Raw genomic sequence first — 25266 nt, 5'->3', positions numbered from 1 at the left:
TCCTCAACAACCTCCGGGTAACCTATCATCTCAAAAGTACTTCAAAACCGCTCTCCTACGCGCACCCCGACCGCTTTGTCACACTAGACGAAGCGCTCCCCAAAAGAAACAAAACAGCAATCATGGCAGAGTGAGTATGAGGCCCTAGAAGGTTTGATAGCGACCAACAAGAAAGACTTTTGACTTTGTCCCAACGACACCCCAGCCCTTCCATCCACCGTCCAGCCGTCCACAAATGTTTACGGGCACCGAGGGTGCTCTGAACGATAGCGGCAACGTTCGGACGTCTCACATCTCAGATGGAGATGCGCTCGTGTTGCATAGGGCTGGGCTCGGTGGGCTGCCGATTGGGGAGAGGGAGAAAATTCGCCACCGCGTTGCCTGGAACAATGAGATGCTGACCCATCAGCAACAACGAGAACGGCCTCGAGCTTTCGGCCGACCTTATCGAGTCCAACTGGGACCAGGTCGTCGACAAGTAAGTTATCCTGCATCTCGCACGAGCCAGCACCCGTGCTCACACGTCCTAGCTTCGACAACATGGACCTCAAGCCCGAGCTCCTCCGTGGTGTCTACGCCTACGGTTTCGAGCGCCCGTCTGCTATTCAGCAGCGCGCTATCATGCCCATCATTACTGGCCGTGACGTTATCGCCCAGGCCCAGTCGGGTACCGGCAAGACTGCCACCTTCTCCATCTCCATTCTTCAGCGCGTGAGTTTTGTGCGATGCGGCTGTGAAAGTTTGGCCGCTCCCCAGGTGACAAACGGCCGAAACACACGCCAAACAATATGCAACCTCAAGACAATAGCTAACGCTTTAGATTGACACCACCGTCAAGCGCACCCAGGCCCTCATCCTTGCTCCCACCCGTGAGCTTGCGCAGCAGATCCAGAAGGTCGTCATTGCCCTTGGTGACTACCTCAACATCGACTGCCACGCCTGTGTTGGTGGCACTGCCATCCGTGAGGACATTGCCAAGCTCAACGACGGCCCTCACGTCGTTGTCGGCACTCCCGGCCGTGTCTTCGACATGATCAACCGTGGTGCCCTCAAGACGGACGCTGTTAAGATGTTCTGCCTTGACGAGGCCGACGAGATGCTCTCGACTGGCTTCAAGGACGCCATCTACGACATCTTCCAGCTCCTCCCCGCCGAGACCCAGGTTGTCCTCCTCTCGGCTACCATGCCCACCGACGTCCTCGAGGTCACCAAGAAGTTCATGCGTGACCCCATCCGTATCCTCGTCAAGCGTGACGAGCTTACCCTCGAGGGTATTCGTCAGTTCTACATCGCCGTTGAGAAGGAGGAGTGGAAGCTCGACACTCTCTGCGACCTCTACGAGACCGTCACCATCACCCAGGCCGTCATCTTCTGCTCCACTCGCCGCAAGGTCGACTGGCTCACGCAGAAGCTCCACGAGCGCGAGTTCACTGTCTCCGCCATGCACGGTGACATGGACCAGGCTCAGCGTGAGGTCATCATGAAGGAGTTCCGCTCGGGCTCGTCGCGTGTCCTCATCGCCACTGACCTCCTCGCCCGTGGTATCGACGTCCAGCAGGTCTCGCTCGTCATCAACTACGACCTCCCCGCCTCGAAGGAGAACTACATCCACCGCATCGGTCGTGGTGGTCGTTTCGGCCGTAAGGGTGTTGCTATCAACTTCGTCACCACCGACGATGCTAAGATGCTTCGTGAGATCGAGGCGTTCTACAACACCCAGGTCGACGAGATGCCCCTCAACGTCGCCGACCTTATTTAAACTAGGCAACCATACATCTTTGGCTACATTGTATCACCTTCGCCCCATGTAGGACTCACCCCACAACCCCTAAAACGCGTTGATTCCAGCGCTACTTGTCGGCTGGCGCGATGACGATGCACGCATCATTTCGACTTAGAGTCTGTTGGACTTGGAGTCTGTTGGAGCGTTTACTGAGTTGGCCGCTATGCGTCGAGTTGGCCGCTATGCGTCGCGTTGGCCGTTCAGTACGGACTGACCATGCGTGCAAGTCTGGAGATCGATTAGGTGACATGAAAACGTCAGGTTCTTGGCGTCAGTCTGGACCGTGAGTCGCACAACTACACGTGACGACACGTTCGATGGCTCCTCTAGCCACCAGCCGCTGTTGCATCCAAGAACGGAAGACACTGATAACTGATGGCCGGCATCGGCTGAACGGGACACTGGCATAACCTCTCCAACTTGGGATCTAGAGACCCTTCACAAGATGCTTGCCAGGAACCAAATCGCCTTGGTCTACATGATCAGAGGGGGCTTTTTCCTCTCGATCCACCGTTTTCGCTCAATGAGTAGTGGTATATGCATACAATGAGCAATGATAGTCTATACGAGACGCTGGTCGCCCTGGGCCCAGCTGAACTGGGGCCTTCGCTCGTCCGGAACAGCGGGGAGCACGCGGTTCGGTGCAGACTCAGGCTTGATCCCGGCCTTGGCGAGGCGCTCATCCTTGTACCGCTGGAGCTCGGCCTGCACCTCGGACGCGGTGTGTGGTGGTTTCTGATGTCAGCTCCAAGCAAGTTCGAGAGCTCACGTTAGTGTCCTCGCGGGGGTGGAAGCGGTCCTTGAACTGCACGTTAGTCGTCTGGTTTACAATGGCAACATACAGGCTGGACGTGGTTCTCATACCTGCTATCAGCGCCGAGGAAGGTTGGAGGACGTCGGGACTCACCAGTTTGGGTCGCCGAAGTGAAGCATCGCGAACAGCGGGATAAAGAGGTAGGTCGCGAACTTGAAGACCTCGACTGACTTCAGCTGTAGCTCTCAGAGATCAAGCTCACGATTTGCGCCCATGTTGATCTGAAAAGTGAGGGGGAGCAGTTGAACGGAACGATGCAAGATGGAGTGAGTAGTTGTGCGATGATGGCCGAGGGCAATTCCAAAAGCCCAAGGGGTCACACAAAGGAAACAAAGGCCCACGCAGTACTCCGAAAGCTAAGTCAATTTGGTTCCGCTATTGGCCATCGAATTGCCACAGTCGCCACCCAGTTGACTCAGAGCTCAATACTCGCACTCGTCACAAGTCGAATAATCTCAACTCTCTTCCATCTCTTCTCACCAGCCATGTCGCGCGAGTCTTCGCCAGCGTCCTCGCTCGACTTTATGAACTCGGACGAGTCCGAGGACGAGTATGCCGAGCTTCGTAAGAAGCAGCTGGCCAAGCAGAGGCCGAAGAAGGCAGCTGCGCCAAGGACGGTGCCCAAGATCAATCTCACAGCACTGCAGCGCGCGGCGGCGGCGCATCCTACAGAGGGACAGTTTGACAGTGACGCTGAGGGCGAGGATTCAGGGTTCCTCGGCCGGCTGGGCGGTAGCATCGACCTCTCTAAGCAGCAGCTGAAGCCGGACCACGCTGCGCGGCCGTTGTGGATTGATGAGACTGGCAACATGTGAGGTTTTCTCCTCTCATGCGGAGTGGTTTGTCAGACTCTAACCGACAGTATCCTGGAAGCGTTCTCACCTCTTGCGAACGCTGCGCAGGACTTCCTCGTCGCCATTGCGGAGCCGGTCTCGCGTCCCGACTTGATGCACGAGTACCGCATCACCAAGCCGTCGCTGCATGCCGCTATGAGTGTCGGTCTCGAGACAAACGACATTATCGAAGTGCTCCGTCGTCTGTCCAAGATCCCACTACCCGGGGCACTCGTGGGCCGCATCCGCAAGTGGACGGCGAGTTACGGTAAAATCAAGCTCGTTCTCAAGCACAATCGCTATTATCTCGAGTCGAGCGTGCCCGAGTACCTTCAGCGCCTGCTCAAGGACGAGGTTATTAAGACATGCCGTGTGCATCGCGACGAAGAGCAGAGCGACATGACCTTTGGTGTTGAGCAGGGGTCCAAGCCGAAGCGCGACTACATGATTCCTGGTACCACAGAGGCGCGGCGCGCTGCTGGACAAACCGTGGAGGAGACGAACGCCAACGCCGACGATGATGTGATCGGTGCGGTCATTGGCATCAACGAGACCGACGAGCTGGATGAAGAGGACGCTGTCCAGTCGTTCGAAGTAGCTGGTGACCGCATCGAGGAGGTGCGCCGTCGCTGCAAGGACATCGACTTGCCCGCACTGGAGGAGTACGACTTCCGCAACGACTCGGTGAACCCCAACCTCGATATGCAGCTGAAGCCCATGACTGTCATCCGCCCGTACCAGGAGACGTCGCTCTCCAAAATGTTCGGTAACGGCCGCGCCCGTTCAGGCATCATCGTCCTGCCATGCGGCGCGGGCAAGACGCTCGTCGGCATCACCGCGGCGTGCACGATTCGCAAGAGCACCCTCGTGCTCTGCACCTCTGCCGTGTCAGTCGCGCAGTGGAAGCAACAGTTCATCCAATTCTCGAACATTAGCGAGCGCCAAATCTGCGCCTTCACTCGCGACGAGAAGGAAATCTTCCAGGGGCCGGCCGGCGTCGTTGTCTCGACGTACTCCATGATTGCTAAGACGGGTAAGCGTGCACATGACGCTCAGAAGGTCATGGACTGGCTCAAGACGCTGGAATGGGGCTTCCTTTTGCTTGACGAGGTGCACGTCGTTCCCGCCGACATGTTCCGCAAGTGCGTGAGCAACTTCAAGGTGCACGCCAAGCTTGGCCTCACGGCGACGCTGGTGCGGGAGGACGACAAGATCGGTGACCTGGGCTACCTCATCGGACCAAAGCTGTACGAGGCCAACTGGAAGGACCTCACGCGCCACGGACACATTGCGGCGGTGCAGTGCTCGGAGGTGTGGTGCCCAATGACGCCCGAGTTCTACCGCGAGTACCTGCGCAACCCAAGCCGCAAGCGTATCTTACTGCACGCGATGAACCCCAACAAGATGCAGGCGGCACAGTTCCTCATCAACTTCCACGAGAAGCGCGGCGACAAGGTCATTGCCTTCTCGGATAACGTTTATGCGCTGGAGGCGTATGCCAAAAAGCTGGGCAAGGCGTTCATCCACGGCAGCACCCCTGAGGGCGAGCGCCTGCGCATTCTGTCTCGTTTCCAGATGGACCCGAGCATGAACACGATCTTCCTGTCGAAGGTCGGCGACACGTCAATCGACCTACCTGAGGCTTCGGTTCTCATCCAGATCTCGAGTCACTTCGGCTCGCGCCGCCAGGAAGCACAGCGCCTCGGCCGCATCCTCCGTGCCAAGCGGCGTAACGAGGAAGGCTTCAGTGCCTTCTTTTACTCGCTCGTTTCCAAGGACACGCAGGAGATGTACTACAGCACCAAGCGCCAGGCGTTCTTGGTTGACCAGGGCTACGAGTTCCGCGTCATCACCGAGCTCCACGGTATCGAGAAGATGGACGGGCTGGTGTACCGCACCAAGGCGAGCCAGATCGAGTTACTCGAGTCGGTGCTCAATTCGAGCCCAGACAAGTGGGAGACCGCAGACAACTACGGCCGCCTACATGGCGGTAAGCACCAGAAGCTTCCTGCGTCTGCCCAGCCAAAGAACCTCACGAATGCGGGTGGGGCTGGTCCAGCACAGCGCTTCGCTGCTCCGCTGGCGCACCTATCAGGTGGCCAGCACATGAGCTACCAGGAGCAGAACAAAAGTCTCAAGTGAGTTAGCTCGTGGAATGATCATGAGTGTTCAGAGCTGACCTGCAGTAAGGACCTTAATCGTGAGGAGCGGGCCACGAAGAAGCAGCGTGTCACGGGGGGCGGAAGCCACGCTCTCTTCCGCAAGCGCGACGAGCAAAAGGCCGCAGCAAGGAAGCGCCGCGACCAGGGAGATTAGCGTTTCTTGTATCATACAGTAAAACAATAGTGGGTGACAATAGTTGACGAAGAGCCATCATAGTAACACTCAACCAATGTATGCATGTAATCGTAAGGGATTCGTCTGCGAGAGTTTTGTGCTGCGAGCTGTCAGGCGCGGGGTGAGACTCTAAACGGCCACATCTCTTCAACAGCTGCCTTGGTCATCCCATCACCTGGCGCTTCTGAACTTGTGTACTGCATCGGCCTATGACGGAACCCACCCCTTTGGGTTTCCGGGCTCGTCGGCAATCCATCTACGGAGTGGCACCGCGAGCTCGGGGTTATCCCACGTCGATGCGCCAGGCCCTTTGATCCAGGCATTGACAGTGTTGAGCATCTCCCCGTCCTTGAGGTTGACGGCCTCGATGCCAAAGTGGGCGAGCACAAACTCGCCATGCGAGCAGGTCTCGTTTTCCGCCATGACAACGAGCTTGAGGCCGAACTGGGCGCACGCTCCTGCACACATAGGACACGGACTCATGGTGGTGAACATGCCACACTCAGCCATCAGGTTGTCCGGCACTGGTGGCCCGCCGGCTTCGCCAGTCATGGTGGCGTTCTCGAGCGCGTCCGTCTCGGCGTGCAGCACCCGGCTACCGCGCTGGAGGCGCTGGTTATGTCCGCGTCCCAATATCTGTCCAGTGGGGAGGTGTACGACGACCGCACCGATCGGCTGGCCGCCTTCACGTGCGCCCTTGGCAGCTTGCTCTTTCGCCCTAAAGTCAGAATACTCTGGTGGGATCTCACGCAGCCATAAACTTGGGGTAGTCGGCGGGTGTCACGGCCTTCCAACTGCCTTTCTCTGGAACATGGAAGGAGAGTGTGTTCCGCAGCTTGTCCAGGTCGTTCTTGCCCGACATTGTAAGTAGGTAAGTGGCGAGAGGGGGGAACAGGGGGCGCAAGACTTGTCATCTGCGGTCTTGTGGATGACGTTTGGTGGGCAACCGGCAAGCGGGTGCCGAAACGGGTGGTGTGGATGTGGGATTGCAGGTCGCCTGCGGAATGTTATCCAATGCATTCCTCTGGATGAGAGGATGTGACTCGGTCCCGCTCTCACTCCGTGGCTATCGGCCTCATGACGACACCTCGCCTATGTCCTCGTCCCACACTGCTCGACCGCGGTCGCTGGCGATCCAGTCACGCATCATCGCCGTGATTTCTTTGTCGCGGAGGTTTACAATCTCCACTCCCTTGGAGGCGAGCAGGTCCTCCCCTCCGACAAAGTTGTTGTTCTCAGCCATGACGATGAGTGGAATCTTGTAGAGCACGCAAGTACCCGAGCACTGGGCTTAGCTTGGCCTCAGTGATGAGGAGGGGTCAGAGGAAGGGGAGGGAAGGTATCAGCAAGGAGGCGGAGATGGCATGCGCACAGACGCGCCACGCATTACGTCGCTCACTCACCATGTAGCACGGGCTGAGAGTGGTGAACATTGCACATTCGCGTAGCACGCCCGCGTCCACCCGCCCCATGTTCTCAAGCGCATCCATCTCGCCATGTCCTACAATCAGTTCACCCATGCCATCGAGTCCGCACGGATGTTCGAGTTCATCTGTACCCGCTGGTTGTGCCCGCGTGCCAGCACCTTGCCAGTGGGGAGGTGGACGACTGCAGCGCTGGAGTCAGCTGAGCCACTCCGAAACACTGCGCGCGACACTCACCCGATGGGAATGCCACCCTCGTTCAAGCCTTTGAGGGCCTGCTCGTGGGCGCTGCGTCAGCATGTACGGCAAACAGCGCACATCTTCATGAACTCGGCGTAGCGGTCCGCCGTCACTTGCATTCTGGGGGGGGGTTAAGTGTATGTGAAGGCGGCATGATATCGAGATATGAATTGCTACCCTACGTAGAGCGCAACGAAACCGCCACCCAACTCCTGACACACGTCACGTCATCAAAGAAGCGTGTCAACTTCGTCCATCATCCGCTCATTCCCTAATCAACACCGTTAGGATCACGACCGCGCACGCGGCCATGGTGAGTCCGACGCTCTGGACGTTTGCGGCTATGCTAACGCGCGTTCTTATGCACTCCGCTGCAACCCGCCTCCACCTGCACACGCCCTCCACATTCCCTCCGCAGGACCACAACCTCCTCGTCTCGGAGCTCCAGTCGCTCATTGTCGAGAGCAAACGCCGGAATCCCGAAGTCAAGGATGTGAGCTACATGTTAGATGGCGAAGCTGACAGCAGGCCAGTGAAGCTGCGCTCGAGATCCTGCGTCATGGCCCGCAGCCGCGCGAGCTGCTCGCCTCACGGGCCGACACGCTCCTCGCGCCCGTGACGCTGGGCTGCAAGACGAAGAATGCCAAGATTGTTGGTATCAGTATCGCCGCGCTGCAGCGCCTTGTCGCGCTCGGCGGTGTGCCGCTCGCTTCGCTGCCGGACGTGATGGCCACACTGGGGAGCGTCGCAGGCCAGGCTGTCGACATCCAGTTAAAGATCCTGCAGACGCTCCTCTCCATCCTCACCTATTGCAAGGACATGCACGGCGACACGCTCGGTACTGCGCTCCTTCTATGCTTCAAGCTGCAGGACTCGCGGGTTAGTGTCGTCTCGTCCACCGCAGCCGCGACCTTGCGACAGGCCATCATGGTTGTGTTTGACCGTGTCGCTGCCACAGATGACGCTGGCGTTCCCCCGTCACTACCCCTCACCCTCACCACTTCCAAGTCCCATCCTTCCCCCAAATCTTCCAAGCCCAAGAGTCCACCCAAGTCGCCACCACGCACGTCGCCGTCGCCCAGCCACGAGGCTGTCGAGGTGTCGGTGACTCCGGCCGCAATGGACGCGTACTGCATCCTCTCTGACCTCTGCCTCCTCACAGCCGGACACCAAGGCTCGTCTAGCCTCAGTCTCTGGAGCACAGGGGACAAGGCTAAGCCACGCATGCTCAAGCTGTCCTCACTATCGCGGACGTTCGGGCTCGAACTCATCGAGTCCATCCTCAGCGGATACGAGGGCGTCGTCAAGACGCACCCCGAGCTCCTCCATCTCTTGCGCCACTCACTCCATCCTCTCATTTTTCGTCTGCAGAATGAGCGCCCATCCTTCGCCGTGGCACTCCGCTTGTGCCGCCTTCTCTACGTGCTCATCCGGAGCTATGCTGACCAGCTCCCTTCTGAGGTCGAGAGCTACCTCCTCTGGCTGATCCGGATGGGCGCCGGTGACGAGGATGAGCGCAAGGAGCATAGACGCGACGCACCACCATGGCTGCATGTTCTCGCACTCGAGATCCTGCGGGGTATTTGCGGAGATCCGACACTGTTACGCGCCATCTGGTCACAATATGACGGGCCCGACGGGCCGAAGCTGTTCGCCAAGCTCGTGTCCGCGTTGGGTCGTCTCACCAACGAGAAACCTGCTCTCCTCGGAATCGGCGTGCAGATGCACGGCCTCGGCGTACCTGCAAGCTCAGCAGACCACGTAAACGCAAGCTATTTCGACATGGGAATCGGCATGGTGGCGAGCGCGGCCAGCGTTGGCGTGTCGGCTGTTGGTAGCCTTGTCGCAAGCGGAAGCGGCGGGCTGGGGCCACATTCGGCGATGAAGCAGCGCCTCGTGGAGCAGCACGACAAGGCAGAAGCTCCTCCCGTGCCAGAAACATATGTTTACCTCCTCGGAGTCCAGTCACTATGCGCCATCGCCGAGAGTATCTCGACAGCGTCCGCTGCACAGGAGACGGCAGAGGCAGCCAAGAGCATGGCCGAGTCGGCATGGCCCGCACTTCTCGCGGCTCTTTCCTACTGCATCGCCACCGATCTGTCCGACGGCATCTTTTCGGGGGTGCTCACGGCCCTGCAAGACTTCACGGTCGCGTGCGGTAGGCTTGGCCTGTTTACACCACGAGACGCGTTCCTGAACACATTGGCAAAGTATGCTGCTCCCGCACCAGTTGTGTCGGCGATGCAGCAGTACCTCGAGTCCGGATCATCGGGCAAGGGCAGCACTGCCGAGTCGCTCGGTCTTACTGCTCTCACTGGGCAGGTGGCTGGTCCACCCAGCCTGTCCGAGCGCAACCTTGCGTGTCTCCGCAGCCTCATCTCCGTGGCGCAGACACTGGCAGGTAGCATTGGACCTGCATGGCACGACGTTCTGGAGACACTCCAGAACGCCAACTACCTTCTCACGTCGGTGCCGCGTGGCGCGCAGCAACGGCGCCCGACACCATCGACACCGCAGAGTCCTTCTGGCCGATCGTCGGTCGATGTCTCTGGTCCGCCAGCCGAGATGCTCCAGGATCTCGACAACGACCACATCCAGGCTGCAGTGAATGCGCTGTTCGAGCAATCGCGCGATCTGGACGACGACGCGTTTAGCACGTTCATCACAGCGCTGTGTCGCCTCAGTGCTGAGATGATCGGCATGGAGTCGGTTGTCGACCTAAACACCCCGGCGAACTCAGGATTTAGCCCCATGAGCGGAGGAGGGCGAAGGGCAAGCGGACTGAACGTGTTTCAGAGCATAAAGTCGGGCGAGCGGTCGTTCGGCCTTGCTAAGCTTCGCATCGTCGCCATGCTCAACCTAGAGCGTCTGGTCAACAGAGATCCGGGCGTTGGGTGGACCGCCTTAATGCAACACCTCCTCGGCGCGGCACGACACATCACCGCACCATCCACGATCCGCAACCAAGCGTCGGACACGCTGAACGAGCTCCTCCTAGCATCGCTGCGCACAACATCAGAACCCCGCGTGCAGCACCAGGTATTTGACGTGCTTGTCCGCCAAGTCGACGCCAATCCAGTCAGCAACATGGTCGCGACCGACTACGACGTCCGCTCGTCCGGGTACCAGACCCTCAACCAGATTCTCGAGTCATCTGGCCACAGCCTCGAGGTGGGCTGGCCAACGATCTTCGACATGCTCAATAATGCGTGCAAGCGCCCTGAGAGCGGCCGGGCCACACCACCGACAGCGGCTCATCGCGGCGACGCCAACCTCGTGCGCATCGCGTTCCCATCGCTCCAGCTCATCTGCACCGACTTCCTCTCGTCACTCGACAACGATGCGATGCGGCTGTGCATCAGCTGTCTCGGCCACTTCGGGCAGCAGCAGGATGATGTCAACATCACTCTGGCCGCCATCGGGCTGCTGTGGAGTGTCTCGGATGCCGTGCAGGCCGACTCGAAGGACCTGTGGCTCTTCCTCCTGCTTGAGTTGCTCGAGCTTGCGCGGGATCCACGTCTCGAGGTGCGGAGCAGTGCAATGCAGACGCTCTTCCGCTGCGTCGAGCTTTACGGCTCGACTCTCGACCCGCAGCTGTGGGAGGACGTGTTCTGGAAGGTCATCTTCCCGCTCCTGGATGGCATGCGTGGCGACGAGAGCCAGGTGCTGGCACTTACGTCGGTCGGGTCCATCTTCGGCTTGTTCCTCCCCCAGATCCTTGAGCTGCCATCCGCTACCGCCGTGTGCCAGCATCTCCTGGACCGGCTGAAACGCTCGTTCATCTCCGAGCCCCGCACGTGCAGCACCGCGGCGTTCAAGACCCTTGAACGCGTCCTCGTCGCTAGCGAGAAGGGGTCGCCGCTCCTTGAGCCGGCTTGGACGACATTTGTGGGCATGGGCGAGTCGCTCCCCGAAGGCGAACCGTACACTCAGGATAACCTTGTCGCACTCGTGCGCGTTGCACGCCTCCTGGACGACCGTCTCGGATGGGCAGAGGACGACCCGCGCCCGAAGCAGCTGTCGGACATCCTCCGTGCTGCAATCGAGTATGGCCGCTCACCCGACTACCGTGTGGACGTGGACAGCATGTCGCCGCTGCAGTCCGCTGTCGCAGAGCTCGTGGCGAGTTCGAATGCGTTCGGGCCGAGCGTTGTGCTTTCCGACCTGGCCAAGTACGCAGGTCTGCCCTTCGGCGCGCATGGGAGACAGTCGTACGTTGCACTGTGCAAGTTTTGCCTCCCGACTATGGCGGATGTCTTCGAAGAGCACGACAACGCTGCGCTTTACGCGGACAGCACGATCGAGGCGGTCCTCGGCGCGTACGCGACCCCCATCAAGCTCAAATACGAGTGCCCGTCCGCGAGTAGGTACGGCGACGACCCGCCGCTGTGGCGTACGGCGATGACGTGCTTCGTCCGCGTACTGCGGCGCGTGATGCCGCGCCTCGAGTCCCACGAGCTGCCCAAGCAGCGCTATGACGCACTGTGGGAACGCATCATGGACGTATACGCGGGCATGCTACTCTCAGACGACAGCGACCTCTCGACGCCGGCCTACGAATCGAACCGCGCGGATGATGACGAGGAGTTCGTCCTCCCCATCCTCACGGCCGTCCGCGACGCCGTCGGCCCTCATCTGACGGACGCACGTGTCCCGCGTGCTATTGTGGAGTCGTACGCGGAGACGCTCCGCAAGGCGAGCGTGTTGTACCGCTACGACGTACGCGCCCCGGGTGGCACGACCGCGCCCGTGATCGCCGAAGCAAGGGAGGCCACGAGGTACTGGGCGCTCGAGCAGCTCGTCGCGAACGTTGGTCGACCGAGGAGGCGCCGCCGCAATGAGGAGGACGGAGCGAACGGACTGGCGAGCGAGGATGATGGAGAGGAAGCGAAGGGAGAGGAGGACACGCGGAGGGTCGCAGCGTACTTTGCACCTTCGGTGCTGGAGCGCTTCGAGAGCACACTCCAGGACTTCCTGAACGACGCAAAGCTCCGCGGCCAAATGCCGTTCACGAGGTGAGTTTCAGCTTATTTCAATTGACGAGCTGACCGCAGAATACGCGAGGATGAGATCCTCTATGTGCTTCGACACCTCGTGACATTGCGGCTCTGGCCTACACCCAGCGGCTCACTGACGCCGACGACGCGGGCGGCCGCCTCCCCACGCGCCCACCTGTTCCGGTACTACCCTTTGCTGCTCGAATTGGCATTCGTGCCCGCCCACCTGCCGAGCATGTGGATCCTGCCGTCCGAGCACCGGGTGCTCTTCTTCGACGAGGAGGGTGGAGGAGAGGGGACCGAAGATGCCGGGGACGGGTCGGACCTCATCGAGGTCGGGGTCAGGGATCTCGCGCGGCGCGCGCTTGAGCTTGTTGGCCTTGAGCTTGGTCTCGGGCCAGGCATGTAGATCGAGATGCAGGTATGGGCACATAATTGTACAGGGAGTGGAGGATGGGAGCGGATGCTGGAGTGCCATCGCGAAGGAAGGGCATACGACTCTGTGCAGCGAATGCGCACGCACATTGGCGCTGACAAGACAGGGGGATCTGGGGTTGAGAGTTGTGACATCTCTGCTCATCTCCGCCCACGCTGTCGATCTCAACACAGCCGGGTGTCCGTGAATTCATAAGAGACATGCTTTGTATTCATGAGTACAACGCTACAATGTTTATTGGATTCTACGCGCTTTCGTTTCCCCGTCCTACACGGCCTTCTTGCTCGATCTACGAGCCATCAGCGAGCCGAGGAACGAGTGCTCCTTGACGTCCTTGTCCTTGTCTTTCGGCATGTCCTTGCGGTCATGCTTGAAATGGAGCCAGCCATGTTTCTCTCCCTTGGACTGGCTACGCGACATCGGAGTGCCGCTCCCGCTCGCCCCGTTGCTGCTGGACACGCTCCTCGCCATGTCCGATGCGATTGTGCGCTCGCGTGATAGCGGCGTCTCGAGCACGAACGGGTGGCTGATTGGGAGCAATTTGGGTCGCTCGGCCTTGCGATCGCTTGGCCGCCGACCACGCGCCGATATGTGTACCGCGTCGTCGTGGTCTGTGATGGAGATTCTATCGCCTAATTCGGGCGACCCGTGCTGTGGAGTGGAGAGGGAGTGGGCGGTCGCGTGCGACGACGTGCTTGCGCTCGCGGAGGGTGTTGGGGCTGGGTCCGAAATGTCCGAGCACGCAGACGAGTCTTCGGGCTCGAGAGTCGTCGTGAGCCGTAACGGCGACTCGGAGACTTGACGGCCCGCCGCACCGAGGGGGTTGCTGCTCCCGTAGACAGGGAAGCCTAGTCCCGAAGGCCCGTCGCTGTTCTGGAACGACGAGCTCTTTCCCATGCGGACTCTGGCTGTTGTCGGTCCCGCCGCGGCAGCACCTGAACGAGGCCGATCCGCTGTCGACCGGCGAGGACTGGGCCACACGATACCGCTGGCAAAGCCAGAGCCGAAGCCAGACGACGCGTCCGTGGGGGTAGGTGGCATCGATTCAAAGTAGCCGGACGAGGTTCGCTCAGCCCACTGGTTCAGGCTGATCCTCGGCGAGCTTGGGCCACGAGAGCTAGCGCGAGATTGGGAGCGGGATCGGAAGGAAAGTGATGGAGGGATCTCCATGGTTGGCGATCCGGCAGCGCCGCCGGCAACGGCTGTCAAGGACGCCACGCTTGGCGACGCGAATCGGGTAACCGGTGATGGTGGGACTGAGAAACTAAAGTCCCATGAAGGGGCGCCACTGACTATCGACGTCATGGTGGAGACGCGACGCAGCTCCTGTCGCTGGTTGATAGTGGGGAGTTCTCCAAGAATCGATTCTGCGAGGAAAGATGGCTTCTTCGCACCTCGTAGCCAGGAGTGCTCGCCGAGTTTCGAAGCAGTCGGCCTGGCAACGTCAGCCTGGTCACGCGGGGACAACTTACCTCTTCGTCGGATCTTGTTGCAAGCACACGTCGACAAAATCACGCATGTGCTTGCTGAAGCCGGGTCCGAGGGTAGGCCGCGCCTTTCCGGTTGCCGTCGCAGACAGAATATCCGAAGGCTTCCCACTCATGGGGGGCGAGCCGCTCGCGAGCTCGATGAGGGTGACTCCAAGGCTCCATATGTCTGCTTTCGCGTCGTATGGCCGGCCCAGAATGACTTCGGGCGACATCCAGCATGGCTGGAGCTTGTCAGCAATAGCAACGTGCGTGTCTCATCACAATCGACGTACCGTCCCAACGAAGCTTTGGCGCTTGCCGATCTCTCGCATCATCACTGGTGGAGCTGGATCGGAGCTCGTTGGAATGAGCAGCTTTCGTGGTCGATCGAACCGCACGGCCTCGACAGACACCGGAACAGTCTCTGCTTGTGTCGGGGGGAGATTGATATCGCCGCCGACGCCAAAGTCGGCTAGGAGGACTGTGCCATCTGGCTGAATGAGAAAGTTGCCAGCCTTCAAGTCACGCTGGACGTGCGTTAGTACGTGACAGGGGCATTGAGTATGTCACGTCCTGGAGAACTCACATGCAGGAAGCCATTCTGATGTAAGTATGCCAAGCCGTCGAGCACTTGTTTGGTGATGGCCTTGATTTCGTCCTCGTCGAATCCATGTGCGCCGGCCGGCCGCCGCTTGGATGGCGTACATGCGCGCCAATCGAGAATGCCAGCAAGGCTACCACCGTGAATGAGTGGCGTCACAATGGCGACGCGCGCGTGATCTGGCGGCAGGGTAAAGGTCGCAAGTACGCTGGCGTGTCAGTTGTATGCTTCCAAGCAGAGTTGCAGAGCTGCCACCATGTTTGGCTTGGTTCTCCGACTCGGGAACTCACCGGAGTACATTTGGATGACGGCACAAGGACAGGAGTCGCGCCTCTTTGGATAACAGTCCGAGGTCGGAGCTCGCACTCGAGACCTTGACGGCGCACTCGCGCCATTCTCCTTTCGGCGAGTTGGGGACGTTGAAGGCTGCAGCGTAGACAGTGGACGATGCTCCAAAGCCTGGTGTGAGCGGTTGCATCCGCTGAACTCGGGGTTCAAGTTGCATTGCCTCTGGTGGTGATGCCGATGCCGATGCCGATGCCGACTTACCTACTGGACCACCAAGGTCATAGTCATTTGGGTCGCTTGTAAACTTTGACCACCAACCGTTGTCGAGCATGCCCCGCCCGGCGTCGGTGGTCATTGTGTTGATGGAGTGATGTTGAAAGATGAGATGGGAGGAAGGGTTGATTGTCAGTTGGTTTGGTGTGAGACGCGAGGGTGGTGGGAGGGGTGAAGGTGACGATGAATGGGTTGATCGGGTTGGATTAGGTTGATAGAGACGACGTCGACTGTACTGTATGTATTGGGGGTCAAAGGGGGTGGGAAGGGTGAAATCAGTGTGATGTAACTTATTGTGCGTGCCAAGCATTTGCCTGATATCATGCCGTATGTACCAAGAGTATCAGATACAAAGTGACGGGTACCGTGAGATGTAAAGGAACGTCAAAGGAGACATGAACAAACGAAAAGTACATGGGTCACGAGGGGATGATTGGATTCAGGTGATCCATGGGATGCGTAGCTTGACCGCGTGGTATTGGCTTGGCTGTTGTATGGGTTGGTTACGCATGCTTCAGACTGCGTTTCATATCGATTGCGTCTCCAAACACAGCACCGTGTCCATCTCTCCAGCTCTCCAATAATCAATACAGTACAATACAATACAATACAATACAATACAATACAATACAATACAATACAATACAATACAATACAATACAATACAATACAATACAATACAGTACAATACAATACACATGACGTCCAATCATCAACAATCCCCTTCACGGTCACTTACGCACGTAAACTGCTACCCAACTATCAACCCAATCCGGGTCCATTATGCTCCCCCACCCTTGCCTTGCCTTGACATGGTTACTTGTTATGTTGATGAACCTGACACTTCCCGCTCCAAACAAAGACTCACTCGTACTCCGGCACTGGTTACGTTGTAGGCCCTGCAAGCTGGTGGACACTTGCATGCTCCGTGTTTTGGTGCTTTGGTACTACGGTGCCGCCTCTGTTCTCTGGCAAACCTCACAACCCCCCTCGGTACCCTCGCCAAACCGTTCCACCTTGCGGCGTCAGGGACTGTTAGGTGCCAGAAACGGTTGGGCCACACATTCCCCAATTTACCAGTGCACATCTTTTAGACACGTGCGCATTCTCCTCTGTTGATGGTCCTTGCTCGCATGCCTCCATGCCTCTCAAACTCCCAGGTCGGAGAGTGGCACCCTTTCAAAGACTTGGGATAACAGCCAATCTCTTCATCATCCCACTTGAGATTCTTATTCAGACTGCCAACTCTGTTCCCATCTCGCACAATCCAGATTTTCTCGTCTGGCTCGTGTGGCTCGTTTGCGGACGACACAGGAATGTTGTGCTGGGCAGGTTGAGCAAGGTTGAGCGCTCAAGCGCATGGAAGAGTAGGGCGGAATGGCGACGTGGGTTGGATTGACGAGGGACACGGGGCTTGGCTTGACGGATCGACGGGGGTCGACAAGAGATCAAGGTCCGGATAATCTTTTGCAGCTTGCAAGCATATTACAATGTAGGCAGGGCTAACCGTTGCGCCATTGTGCCGTTGAGCCGTTGCGCCGTTGCGCCAGTTCTCTGCTTGGCATGTAGAACGCCATACAAGTATAGGCACAGTGCGAGTCGGAGAGAGTCACAGGGTTTCCAAAAGGCCAAATGGTACTCTCCCACGCGATCCCAAGGTATGGTGAGCTGCGGAAAAACTTTGGAAATTCCAGGGAGGGGGAGGGGGCAGTCACCGCTCTATATCCGATCTAAAATCCATTTGCCTCTAGTGCCAGCCCCCCCCTTCGTACAGATCAGATACCCAGGCCCTGCAGAACCAGATGCCGTGTGTTCGGCCTCCGAGCTTCAAAGTTGGACAGAGACCAAGTCCAAGGCTACGGTATACCTGCCAGAGTCTTTAGACATGCAAGAAAACACGGATTTCGGCCCGATGAGGCGCGATGACAGAGTGGCGCTTGAACGGTGTCGGAATGTCGGATTGTCGGACCCACGAAAAGGGTCGGCATAGTGTCCACCATGCGGATGTCCAGAGGGGACTCAAGGTCATACCGGACGTAGCGGGCGAGCGCGCGGACGGCGACCCCGGGACCCGGGGATCTCGAAACAGGTCTATAATGGACGCCGGCCACCGGGGCGACTATGTCAACATGGTCCGACTCGAGAACAAAAGCGACTGCAAATTCCTCCTGGCGTCCCGGTCCAGCGAAGCAAAGCCACATGCCTCCGCGCCATCGCAGAAGGTGGCTGAGAGGCTATTCTGGATCCTGAGTACGGGAACCGCGTACCATAGATGTTGGCTGATGCAATGCATTGTGCGGAATGGGCGTTACTATGCAAATGTGTGGATTGGAGGATATGCGCTACGGACAACAATTGTCACGGGATGAGGGGGGGAATCTACTAAGTGATACATAGGGGAGAGGGAAGGAAGGTCGGTGGAACCATTGGAGTGGGTGAGGGAGTCCGGCGGTGGGTGGGTTGGATGGGCAAGGCGGGAAGGGCGCCGCCGGGCGATCGGGTCTCAAATAGCGCGCGCAATTACTGAGTCGGCGACATGTCGCCGTTGGCGCGGATGGCCTTGGCATCGTCGTCGAGCAGGAGGTTGCTGACATTGGGCCGTGACGGTGCAAAATCAATGTAGTCGGACGACTCGCGCTCTGCGGATATTGGCGGCATGTGCCGTTTGGAGGGAGAGAGTTTGAGGGACTTGGAATTGTTGGGCGTCGGCGATTGCCGAGGCGTTGCCAGAGCGGATGCCATTTCAAGCTTTGCGAGATAGTTTACCAAGTCGTCAATGTTAACAGAAACGCCATGCGAGAGCTGGCGCATGACATGATGGCGTGCAGCCTGCCCGAGAGATGGAGGGAGAGTGTCCAGGAACTTGGTGATGATGGCCGCCTTGTTCTCCTGCGATTCGGCGTGGTGAAGCTCGTAGCGGACTTCGGAAAAGTGTCCAAGCACTGCCGCGACAGCAGGGTTCAACCGATAGCCGTTGATGTGAACGACGTTTGCGTGGAGACTAGGTGACAGGCCGGTCGTGGGCGAATGGCCATTCGCCATTGGCCGCTGCTGCTGTTGTTGGCCCTCGCGCTCGCCATGACCCATCTTACGACGCGACGGAAGAGACCCGACCCCTCGTTGGGAGCGAGGCGAGGTGCGAGCTGACGAGACACGCGAGGCCGTGGTCATGCTCGACCTGCCCTCCGGCGACAGCGGGACGACAATGTCGGAGACGGTGTCTGCGTGGTCCGACGACGAGGCAGACAGTGAGCGGCTGTTGCGACTGGCGCTGGGTGGCGATCTGGAGGACCGTGAACCCGCGTCGCGCGAGTACGGCGAGTGCCGAAGCGGAAGGGGAGACAGAGTGGCGGTAATGGTGGCGATGCTTGGTAGAGGTAGAGGGTGAAAGTGATGAACTGGACGGGTGGCGGTGATGGACGATATGGTGATGGAGGGAGTAGGGGGGCCGGTTTGTGTAGAAGAGTGAGGTGGGTGTTTTGTGTTGGATGGTGGTGCTGTGTTGTGACGAGAGTCGGGGGTCGGGTCCTCCGTTGAAGGGTTTGTGTAAAGGTTGGAAGAAGAAGAAGCTTGAGCTTGATAATATGGGGATGGATGAAGCAGGGATTGAAAATGGAGAGATGATGATTTGCGTTGTGGTTGAGATTGAGATCAACGGTGATGGTCCGGTTGGTTGGACCAAGGTTGAAAGGTTGAAGGGGTGTGGGTTGAGGGTTGAACGATGAGCGATGAGTGATGAGTGATGAGCGATGTGTAGATGTGTGTGCGTGCGTGCGTGCGTGCGGGTGTGTGATGCGGTTGGTGTGATGGGCCTAATAGTGGGGACGCTCGGGCGCTCCGGAGGATTGTTGACTATTGATTGGAGGAGTCCCTCGGGTAGAAGGTAGTGGGCTAGGAGAGTGTGAGGGAATGGTGGGGGCTTTGAAGGGTTTGTGATGTGGGTGGTTAATAACTGAAACCTCGTTAGAGGCGTTTGATGATAAAACTTGATGTCCGTATCGAGTCTGGTTTTTAAAGGGGATATCGGTGAGTCTCATGAGGTTGCCAAGAGAAGAGAGAGGTTTGGTTGTGATACTCCATGCCTTCAGTGGTTATGCATTGTCCTTGCATCTCCTACGTCGCGTTCCGCGGCTGATTAGGAGCATAGGGACTGAAAGCGGCTGATGTCCGGGCGGCGGAGTCATTATCTCAGGAACAGCCCGAGGATTGCATGCCCCAACCCAGTGGAGCAAACAGGCCTGGAGAGGTCGGTAAAGTCGGCCTGGCCCCACCCGTACCCTCGTGCATGTCAACAATCCCGCTTTGCCTGCCTACCAGTCACCCAGCCAAATTGACGTACGACGCTCGTTTGCGTGCACGGATATCACGGGTTACACGGGTTGCTATAAACTCTCAAGCAGTGGACCTAAGGCGGTTAGCTCGCGGAATGCTTGGAACAGCGCCTCTGTCTCAGCGAATGTCGCACCAAGTCACCGGCCCATACCCCCCGGATGCGCCATATTCCGATTCCATGATTGAGAGGCGGTCTACCCGACTGTCGATCAATCGTGTCACGCCCATCGTGTACGTTGCGGTTTTCATGGTCATCGACAAGAGTTCCGCAGCAATCGCTGTATAGGCCATCGGGACCGCAGAACCTAGTATCTGATCGAGGTACGAGTCATCACATGGGCCACATTTGGCAGCTGCTCCAGCTTCGGACCACTGCATCATGGTCATGCATCAATGTTTTAGTGTCATTGGTATACTGAGGAGTGGGGAGTCGCACCCCTTAGTAGTCGCAGAGCACTGATGGATGGGGGTGAGAGTCTGAACGCGGTCGCGCGCTAAGGATTGCAACGTGTCATTCCGCGTAAAGGGGGGATGGGAGGGAGATGTGGGCCCAGGGAACTCGAAAAAGTGACTGAAGGGCGCCATTGTCAGTGTGCCAGAGTGAAAGATGTTAGTGAAAAGAGAAACGAGAGAGATGGGAGTGGAGCGGTCTAGGCACGAACAGTCCACATGCCTCAGACCTTCAGGAATTGTGGAGCGCCATCCCTGGATGATCAGGGTTTTGACAGACGTGTGGGTGGCAAACTTGGTTCGCCGAGTTGCAAACTCGTCAATATTCCCAAAGAGAAAAATTGGACCACCCCCTTTTAACAAAGGAACCTGAACAGTACTAGAATCAATAGCATAAGTCCGTAATTCCTGTACCTGAGTATTTGAGGAAAGTATTAATATCCATCAACAATTAGTCCCATTAGATCAGACCATCAGGTGGCTTACGTCACTCCTCCCAAAGATCCCCCGCCTTCCTGATGAGCGTTCGGACGATCAGGCACTAGTTGCATTCTTCTCCTCCTTCCCAATAAAAACTTAACTATCACTACGATCTCTTGGAAAGATTAAAACATTACTCTACGAATTCTGGGGTTCGGGGGATATGTTTGGCATGCGATGCTGCAAATTGGCTCACATTGGCGGCTTGGCGGCCTTGGCGGGCGGTGAGGATTGAGCGGATCGTGACCTGGACAAAGTTTTGAGTGACACGTGGAACAAGGAACGCTGTGCGGTGTTAAAGACCAATGCTGGTGACGTAATGAAATCAGGATTGATCGTCACTGATCATGGAACCCAGCCCTGTTTAGCTATTGACTGGGATCTGCAAGGCGGATACACGGATATGCGGATATGCGGATATGCGTACATGCGGATATGCCCTGAAGCTCCTACTCTTAAGCGAAGCGTTACCTCATTCCAGATGGCAATGCCATAACGGAATCAAACCCTTGCACTTGGCCAAGCTTGGGCTTTGGGTTGGGTTGTGTCAACAACGCAAAGCTAACCTCTCAGGTACACGGTCAATACACGGGTACTCTTGTAATAACTCACCTAAGTTTAGTCAACCTCGACTCCATTCCTCGATCAAAGCTCGGCACTCATCATCTCTCCATCTTGCTCCCCACCTTTCTCTATATCCTCAACACCCGCATTCCGCCCGGACGTTCCTCGCCACTCCCCACACAAATACTTTGTCCGGGTATCCCTCACCGACACGCGGTTGAGTCCATCGTGTCGCCACCTCTCTCTCTCCACAGCAACCTTCCCCGCACTGCCCCGTTCTGTGGCAGGGTTGCCTTGTCGCGTTCCGCCTCATGTCCCGCCGCCGAGAAGAAGCAGAGTTTCAGCGCGTCCTCCAGCTCTCCACCCAGCAGGCGAGGACATTTGCAGCTCTTCCACCGTATACCCTCTCTAGCGCTCCCTCTGACGACTCTCGCGACATGGAGCTGCGGCCAGTTAATCGTGAGTGCAAGCCATCCGAAGAGAATGCGATGTGAGACTAACACCTACAGCAGTGTCGACGGGTGACACGCCGTTGACACCTCACCGCCCAGGTCCCAGACGGTCGTCATACGTGCTATCGCCAGACCCCGAGGAGAGCAACCGTTCACCACGCCCTCCAAACTTTCCCAAGGCGCAGTTCAAGCTTGTGGTTCCCGCTCGTCCCACTCTCCAGCAACATTCGCCTGATCCGATCGACGCTCTTGACCCTTCGGAACCCTCAGAGTACCACGATATCCGCTACAGTTCAGCCGGCGATATCCCACAAGATTACAGTTTTGCGTTTGCTCCGATCGTCGGCGGTAGAGTGATCGCAGCCGATGACACATTGTTGAGCCCCAGCAGTGGCGCATCTGGGAGTGTCGCAACGGGATCTGGAGACGCCAATTCCAGCTGCACCAACAGCTTCCCACGCTCTTCCGCATGCGAGCGAAACGTTAAGGAGAAGACGGTCGACATGGTTGAAACTAAGCGGAAGCGGGTAGGGCGCAAGGCGAAGCAAGCGGCTGCGGACGCTATCACAGAGGCCTTTGAGGAAACCCCACCCCTACCTACAGCACCTCCTCCGAAACGCAGAGCGAAGAAGGCTAAGGTCTCAAAGACTGGCACGTCCCAACCCACGACACGTTCAACGTCACAGCCGCCACGTAATGACCCAGATGAGACTGTTCCACCAGTCCCTACCTCATCATGTTCTGAGCATGACTTGCGTGACGTCGCTCCGCGTGTATCCGAGGCGCCCACTGCGGCAGGATCCACGACGACGCCCTCAGGCGATGCTGCTCCAGAGGTATGTGATGGTGCGTCGGAAGCGACTGCGGAATGCTCCAAGTCGTCCATGACGGGTTCCGTGATATCATCTGTGGAGCCACTGTCTGCAACCGAACATTTCTCTCCCGGCAAAATCAACCCCGGCTCCCCAGTCCGATCTTCGCCTGGTGCACTGGGCAAAGATTCTTCAAGCCCCACGACGGCGGTTACGCCTCAGTTCGCCCGAGTCCTGCGACCTGCCCACAGCACTCCACCAGCCTCGTCTTCAACACCTGGTGGAGGGCGATGGCGCACGCGTGAGTTCGGTGATGACGACGGCATAGCCAACCTTGGGTTCAAGGTGCTCTTTGCCTGCTGGGGTCTTGATCGTATGCTAACACACAGCACGCAATGATCTTGCAGGGGTTCTGGCCAAGTTCCCGGGCGCGAGGCGAACGGGCATGTCGAAGCGCATCAACATCGTCCCACTACATGGCTCCATAGGCCCTGGCGTCAAAGCACTTCCGCCGCCGCCTCCCAAGAGCAAGAAGAAGGTAGAGGACGACGAGGACGAAGATGAGGAGGACGAGAACGGCAACCCGAAGATCAAGGTTGGCAGTCGCGAGTGGCTCATGATGGAGGACTAGTTCCTGATCTGCCAACCCTGGTCCTCTTGCTCTTCCGTCATGAACTCAAGCATTCCAGTAGATCTGTTACATGTTGTTAGCATAGGGGCAACGATTATTGTCCATGCATGTCTTCGTAATCGGGTAATCATGGCTGTGGCATCGGGCCTTGCTCTCTCAACTCTGAGTGAGGCAGAAAGGAGGGTGTGTAAAGGGGGGGATAGAATACGTCGCACGTGGGGTGGCAAGCTTCCACAATTGATTTTGGCTCGAGGCAAGTTAGTCGCAGCTTCGCATCTCACCCAGTATTGCAACGGCCTAATATCAACAACTCAAGCGCATCTTTGCACACCTGGGCCAGCTGCTTCAAAGCAAGACAATTCGCCCAACATGGTCGTACGTGTCTTGATGTGTTCTGCTGTGAACCACGTTAACGTTCCGCAGAAGATCAAGATGATTTCCCGGTCGCTCGACGACCATCTGCCTTCTTCGTGAGTGTCTGATATCTTGACCGCTGACCCTCAGCGCCTCTGCCCCTCACCCGCTGCAGCGCAACCTCGCTCCCCACTTGCATCCGTTTGCCAAGCCTCGCGAGTACCAGCGCGCTATCACCGCTGCCAAGATGGACCGCATGTTCGCCAAGCCCTTCGTTGCTTCTCTCGGGGGTCACCAGGATGGTGCCTACTGTCTGGGGAAGGACCCTCGTCGCGTCTCTGTTGTTGCTGCCGGTGGTGGTGACGGCGAGGTCATTGTGCATTCGCTATCCCAACGCCGATCGCTCCTCAAGATCGACGCCCACAAGGGCATGGTCGGCGGAGTGTGCTGGACCTCGGAGGCACGCGACGGCAAGCGTGGGATTGTGACCTGCGGAAAGCTCGATGGCACGATCAAGATCTGGCGCTCGTCGGCATTTGCGCCGGGCCTCAAGGTTGACGACGACGAGGGTGGTGACGAGGTGCTGGACAGTGCTGGCGCGGTGGGAGAGGACGACGACGACGACGACCTCGCAATGGACGAGGATAAGAGGAATACCTTTGGCCTCAACCTCGAACCCAGCATGATTTACACGTCCAAGAACGGCTTCAACGGGATCGACCACCACCGCAGCGACGCCATGTTCGCGACGGCGTCGAGTACGGTGCAAGTCTGGGACGAGAACCGCTCCAGCCCGCTTTCGACCCTGCAATTCGGCTCGTCGGTGGAGACGGTCACCTCTGTGCGCTTCAACCAGAGCGAGACGAGCGTGCTCGCGTCCGTGGGAACCGACCGCACAATGTGCCTGTACGACATCCGTACCGGCAAGGCTGAGCGCCGAATCATGATGAACATGCGCTCAAATGCCCTTTCGTGGTGCCCCACCCTTCCAACCGTCATGCTCCTCGCATCCGAGGACCACAACTTGTACACGTTCGACATTCGCAACCTCGAATCGCCGACCCAAATTTACAAGGGTCACGTTGGTGGAGTCATGGGTTGTGACTGGAGTGAGTCTTTCCTTAGGGTCTTGGCTTCCAAGATTGGTATTAACAATTTAGGTCCTACAGGAGAGGAGTTTGTGTCAGGATCCTGGGACCGCACGGTCCGCCTGTGGAAACGAGACACTGGCAAGTCGCGCGACGTTTACCACACCAAGCGCATGCAGCGCGTCTTTGATGTCACGTACACCCCCACTGCTGACTTTGTGCTCTCGGCGTCAGACGACGGCAATGTCCGTATCTGGAAGACGAATGCGTCGCAGAAGCTGGGGCCCATCTCCACCAAGGAACGCACGGCAATGGAGTACCGCCAGAAGCTCGTTGAGCAGTGGTCGTCGGAAAAGCACGTCCGCCAGATTGCCGAACGTCGCCACCTTCCCGCGAGCGTCCACAACACACAGAAGCTCAAGCGCGAAATGCTTGAGGCGCGCAAGGTCAAGGAGGACAGGAGGCGGAAGCATACGCGTGCGGGCAAGGAGAAGCCCAAGGCCGAGCGTAAGAGTGAGTCTACATGGATTCGAGATGTTTCAGTCGGGTGCGAGGAGACGTATGCTGACGCACCGCAGAGGCCATTATTAAGGAGCAGAAGTGACCGA

At 58.0% G+C, this 25266-nt stretch overlaps 10 protein-coding genes across 10 annotated transcripts; 5 read left to right on the top strand and 5 right to left on the bottom strand.

Moving 5' to 3' along the window:
• Nucleotides 1-122: 122 nt before the first annotated feature.
• TIF1 (uncharacterized protein) lies at nucleotides 123-1759 on the top strand (the record flags this gene model as incomplete). The annotated part of the gene is made up of 4 exons (XM_060596956.1): nucleotides 123-130; nucleotides 410-478; nucleotides 531-711; nucleotides 821-1759. The coding sequence occupies 4 exons, from the start codon at nucleotides 123-125 to the stop codon at nucleotides 1757-1759; spliced, it is 1197 nt and encodes a 398-aa protein (XP_060452683.1).
• Nucleotides 1760-2344: 585 nt separating this feature from the next.
• Nucleotides 2345-2812, bottom strand: CcaverHIS019_0101340 (uncharacterized protein; the record flags this gene model as incomplete). Its single annotated transcript, XM_060596945.1, has 5 exons — nucleotides 2345-2518; nucleotides 2553-2588; nucleotides 2626-2647; nucleotides 2691-2763; nucleotides 2800-2812. 5 exons carry the CDS (start codon nucleotides 2810-2812, stop codon nucleotides 2345-2347), a joined length of 318 nt encoding a protein of 105 aa, XP_060452682.1.
• A 270-nt stretch (nucleotides 2813-3082) lies between these two features.
• Nucleotides 3083-5746, top strand: SSL2 (uncharacterized protein; the record flags this gene model as incomplete). Its single annotated transcript, XM_060596934.1, has 3 exons — nucleotides 3083-3408; nucleotides 3460-5568; nucleotides 5617-5746. 3 exons carry the CDS (start codon nucleotides 3083-3085, stop codon nucleotides 5744-5746), a joined length of 2565 nt encoding a protein of 854 aa, XP_060452681.1.
• A 228-nt stretch (nucleotides 5747-5974) lies between these two features.
• Nucleotides 5975-6629, bottom strand: FCY1 (uncharacterized protein; the record flags this gene model as incomplete). Its single annotated transcript, XM_060596923.1, has 2 exons — nucleotides 5975-6485; nucleotides 6517-6629. The coding sequence occupies 2 exons, from the start codon at nucleotides 6627-6629 to the stop codon at nucleotides 5975-5977; spliced, it is 624 nt and encodes a 207-aa protein (XP_060452680.1).
• A 213-nt stretch (nucleotides 6630-6842) lies between these two features.
• Nucleotides 6843-7550, bottom strand: FCY1 (uncharacterized protein; the record flags this gene model as incomplete). Its single annotated transcript, XM_060596912.1, has 5 exons — nucleotides 6843-7052; nucleotides 7171-7268; nucleotides 7304-7383; nucleotides 7429-7479; nucleotides 7510-7550. 5 exons carry the CDS (start codon nucleotides 7548-7550, stop codon nucleotides 6843-6845), a joined length of 480 nt encoding a protein of 159 aa, XP_060452679.1.
• Nucleotides 7551-7741: 191 nt separating this feature from the next.
• On the top strand, nucleotides 7742-12837 carry MON2 (uncharacterized protein; the record flags this gene model as incomplete). Its single annotated transcript, XM_060596901.1, has 3 exons — nucleotides 7742-7924; nucleotides 7960-12446; nucleotides 12486-12837. 3 exons carry the CDS (start codon nucleotides 7742-7744, stop codon nucleotides 12835-12837), a joined length of 5022 nt encoding a protein of 1673 aa, XP_060452678.1.
• A 294-nt stretch (nucleotides 12838-13131) lies between these two features.
• Nucleotides 13132-15577, bottom strand: CcaverHIS019_0101290 (uncharacterized protein; the record flags this gene model as incomplete). The annotated part of the gene is made up of 6 exons (XM_060596889.1): nucleotides 13132-14299; nucleotides 14337-14575; nucleotides 14627-14860; nucleotides 14920-15142; nucleotides 15225-15393; nucleotides 15484-15577. The coding sequence occupies 6 exons, from the start codon at nucleotides 15575-15577 to the stop codon at nucleotides 13132-13134; spliced, it is 2127 nt and encodes a 708-aa protein (XP_060452677.1).
• A 2438-nt stretch (nucleotides 15578-18015) lies between these two features.
• CcaverHIS019_0101280 (uncharacterized protein) lies at nucleotides 18016-18666 on the bottom strand (the record flags this gene model as incomplete). Its single annotated transcript, XM_060596878.1, has 1 exon — nucleotides 18016-18666. One exon carries the CDS (start codon nucleotides 18664-18666, stop codon nucleotides 18016-18018), a length of 651 nt encoding a protein of 216 aa, XP_060452676.1.
• A 2966-nt stretch (nucleotides 18667-21632) lies between these two features.
• Nucleotides 21633-23216, top strand: CcaverHIS019_0101270 (uncharacterized protein; the record flags this gene model as incomplete). Its single annotated transcript, XM_060596867.1, has 3 exons — nucleotides 21633-21780; nucleotides 21831-22886; nucleotides 22975-23216. The coding sequence occupies 3 exons, from the start codon at nucleotides 21633-21635 to the stop codon at nucleotides 23214-23216; spliced, it is 1446 nt and encodes a 481-aa protein (XP_060452675.1).
• A 369-nt stretch (nucleotides 23217-23585) lies between these two features.
• sof1 (uncharacterized protein) lies at nucleotides 23586-25262 on the top strand (the record flags this gene model as incomplete). Its single annotated transcript, XM_060596856.1, has 5 exons — nucleotides 23586-23591; nucleotides 23640-23686; nucleotides 23721-24679; nucleotides 24731-25171; nucleotides 25237-25262. The coding sequence occupies 5 exons, from the start codon at nucleotides 23586-23588 to the stop codon at nucleotides 25260-25262; spliced, it is 1479 nt and encodes a 492-aa protein (XP_060452674.1).
• Nucleotides 25263-25266: the final 4 nt, after the last annotated feature.

Source organism: Cutaneotrichosporon cavernicola (assembly GCF_030864355.1).
Source record: "Cutaneotrichosporon cavernicola HIS019 DNA, chromosome: 1".
Lineage (NCBI taxonomy): Eukaryota > Fungi > Basidiomycota > Tremellomycetes > Trichosporonales > Trichosporonaceae > Cutaneotrichosporon > Cutaneotrichosporon cavernicola.
The sequence above is the reverse complement of the archived record's forward strand: the minus strand, read 5'-3'. Positions and strand labels throughout refer to the sequence as shown.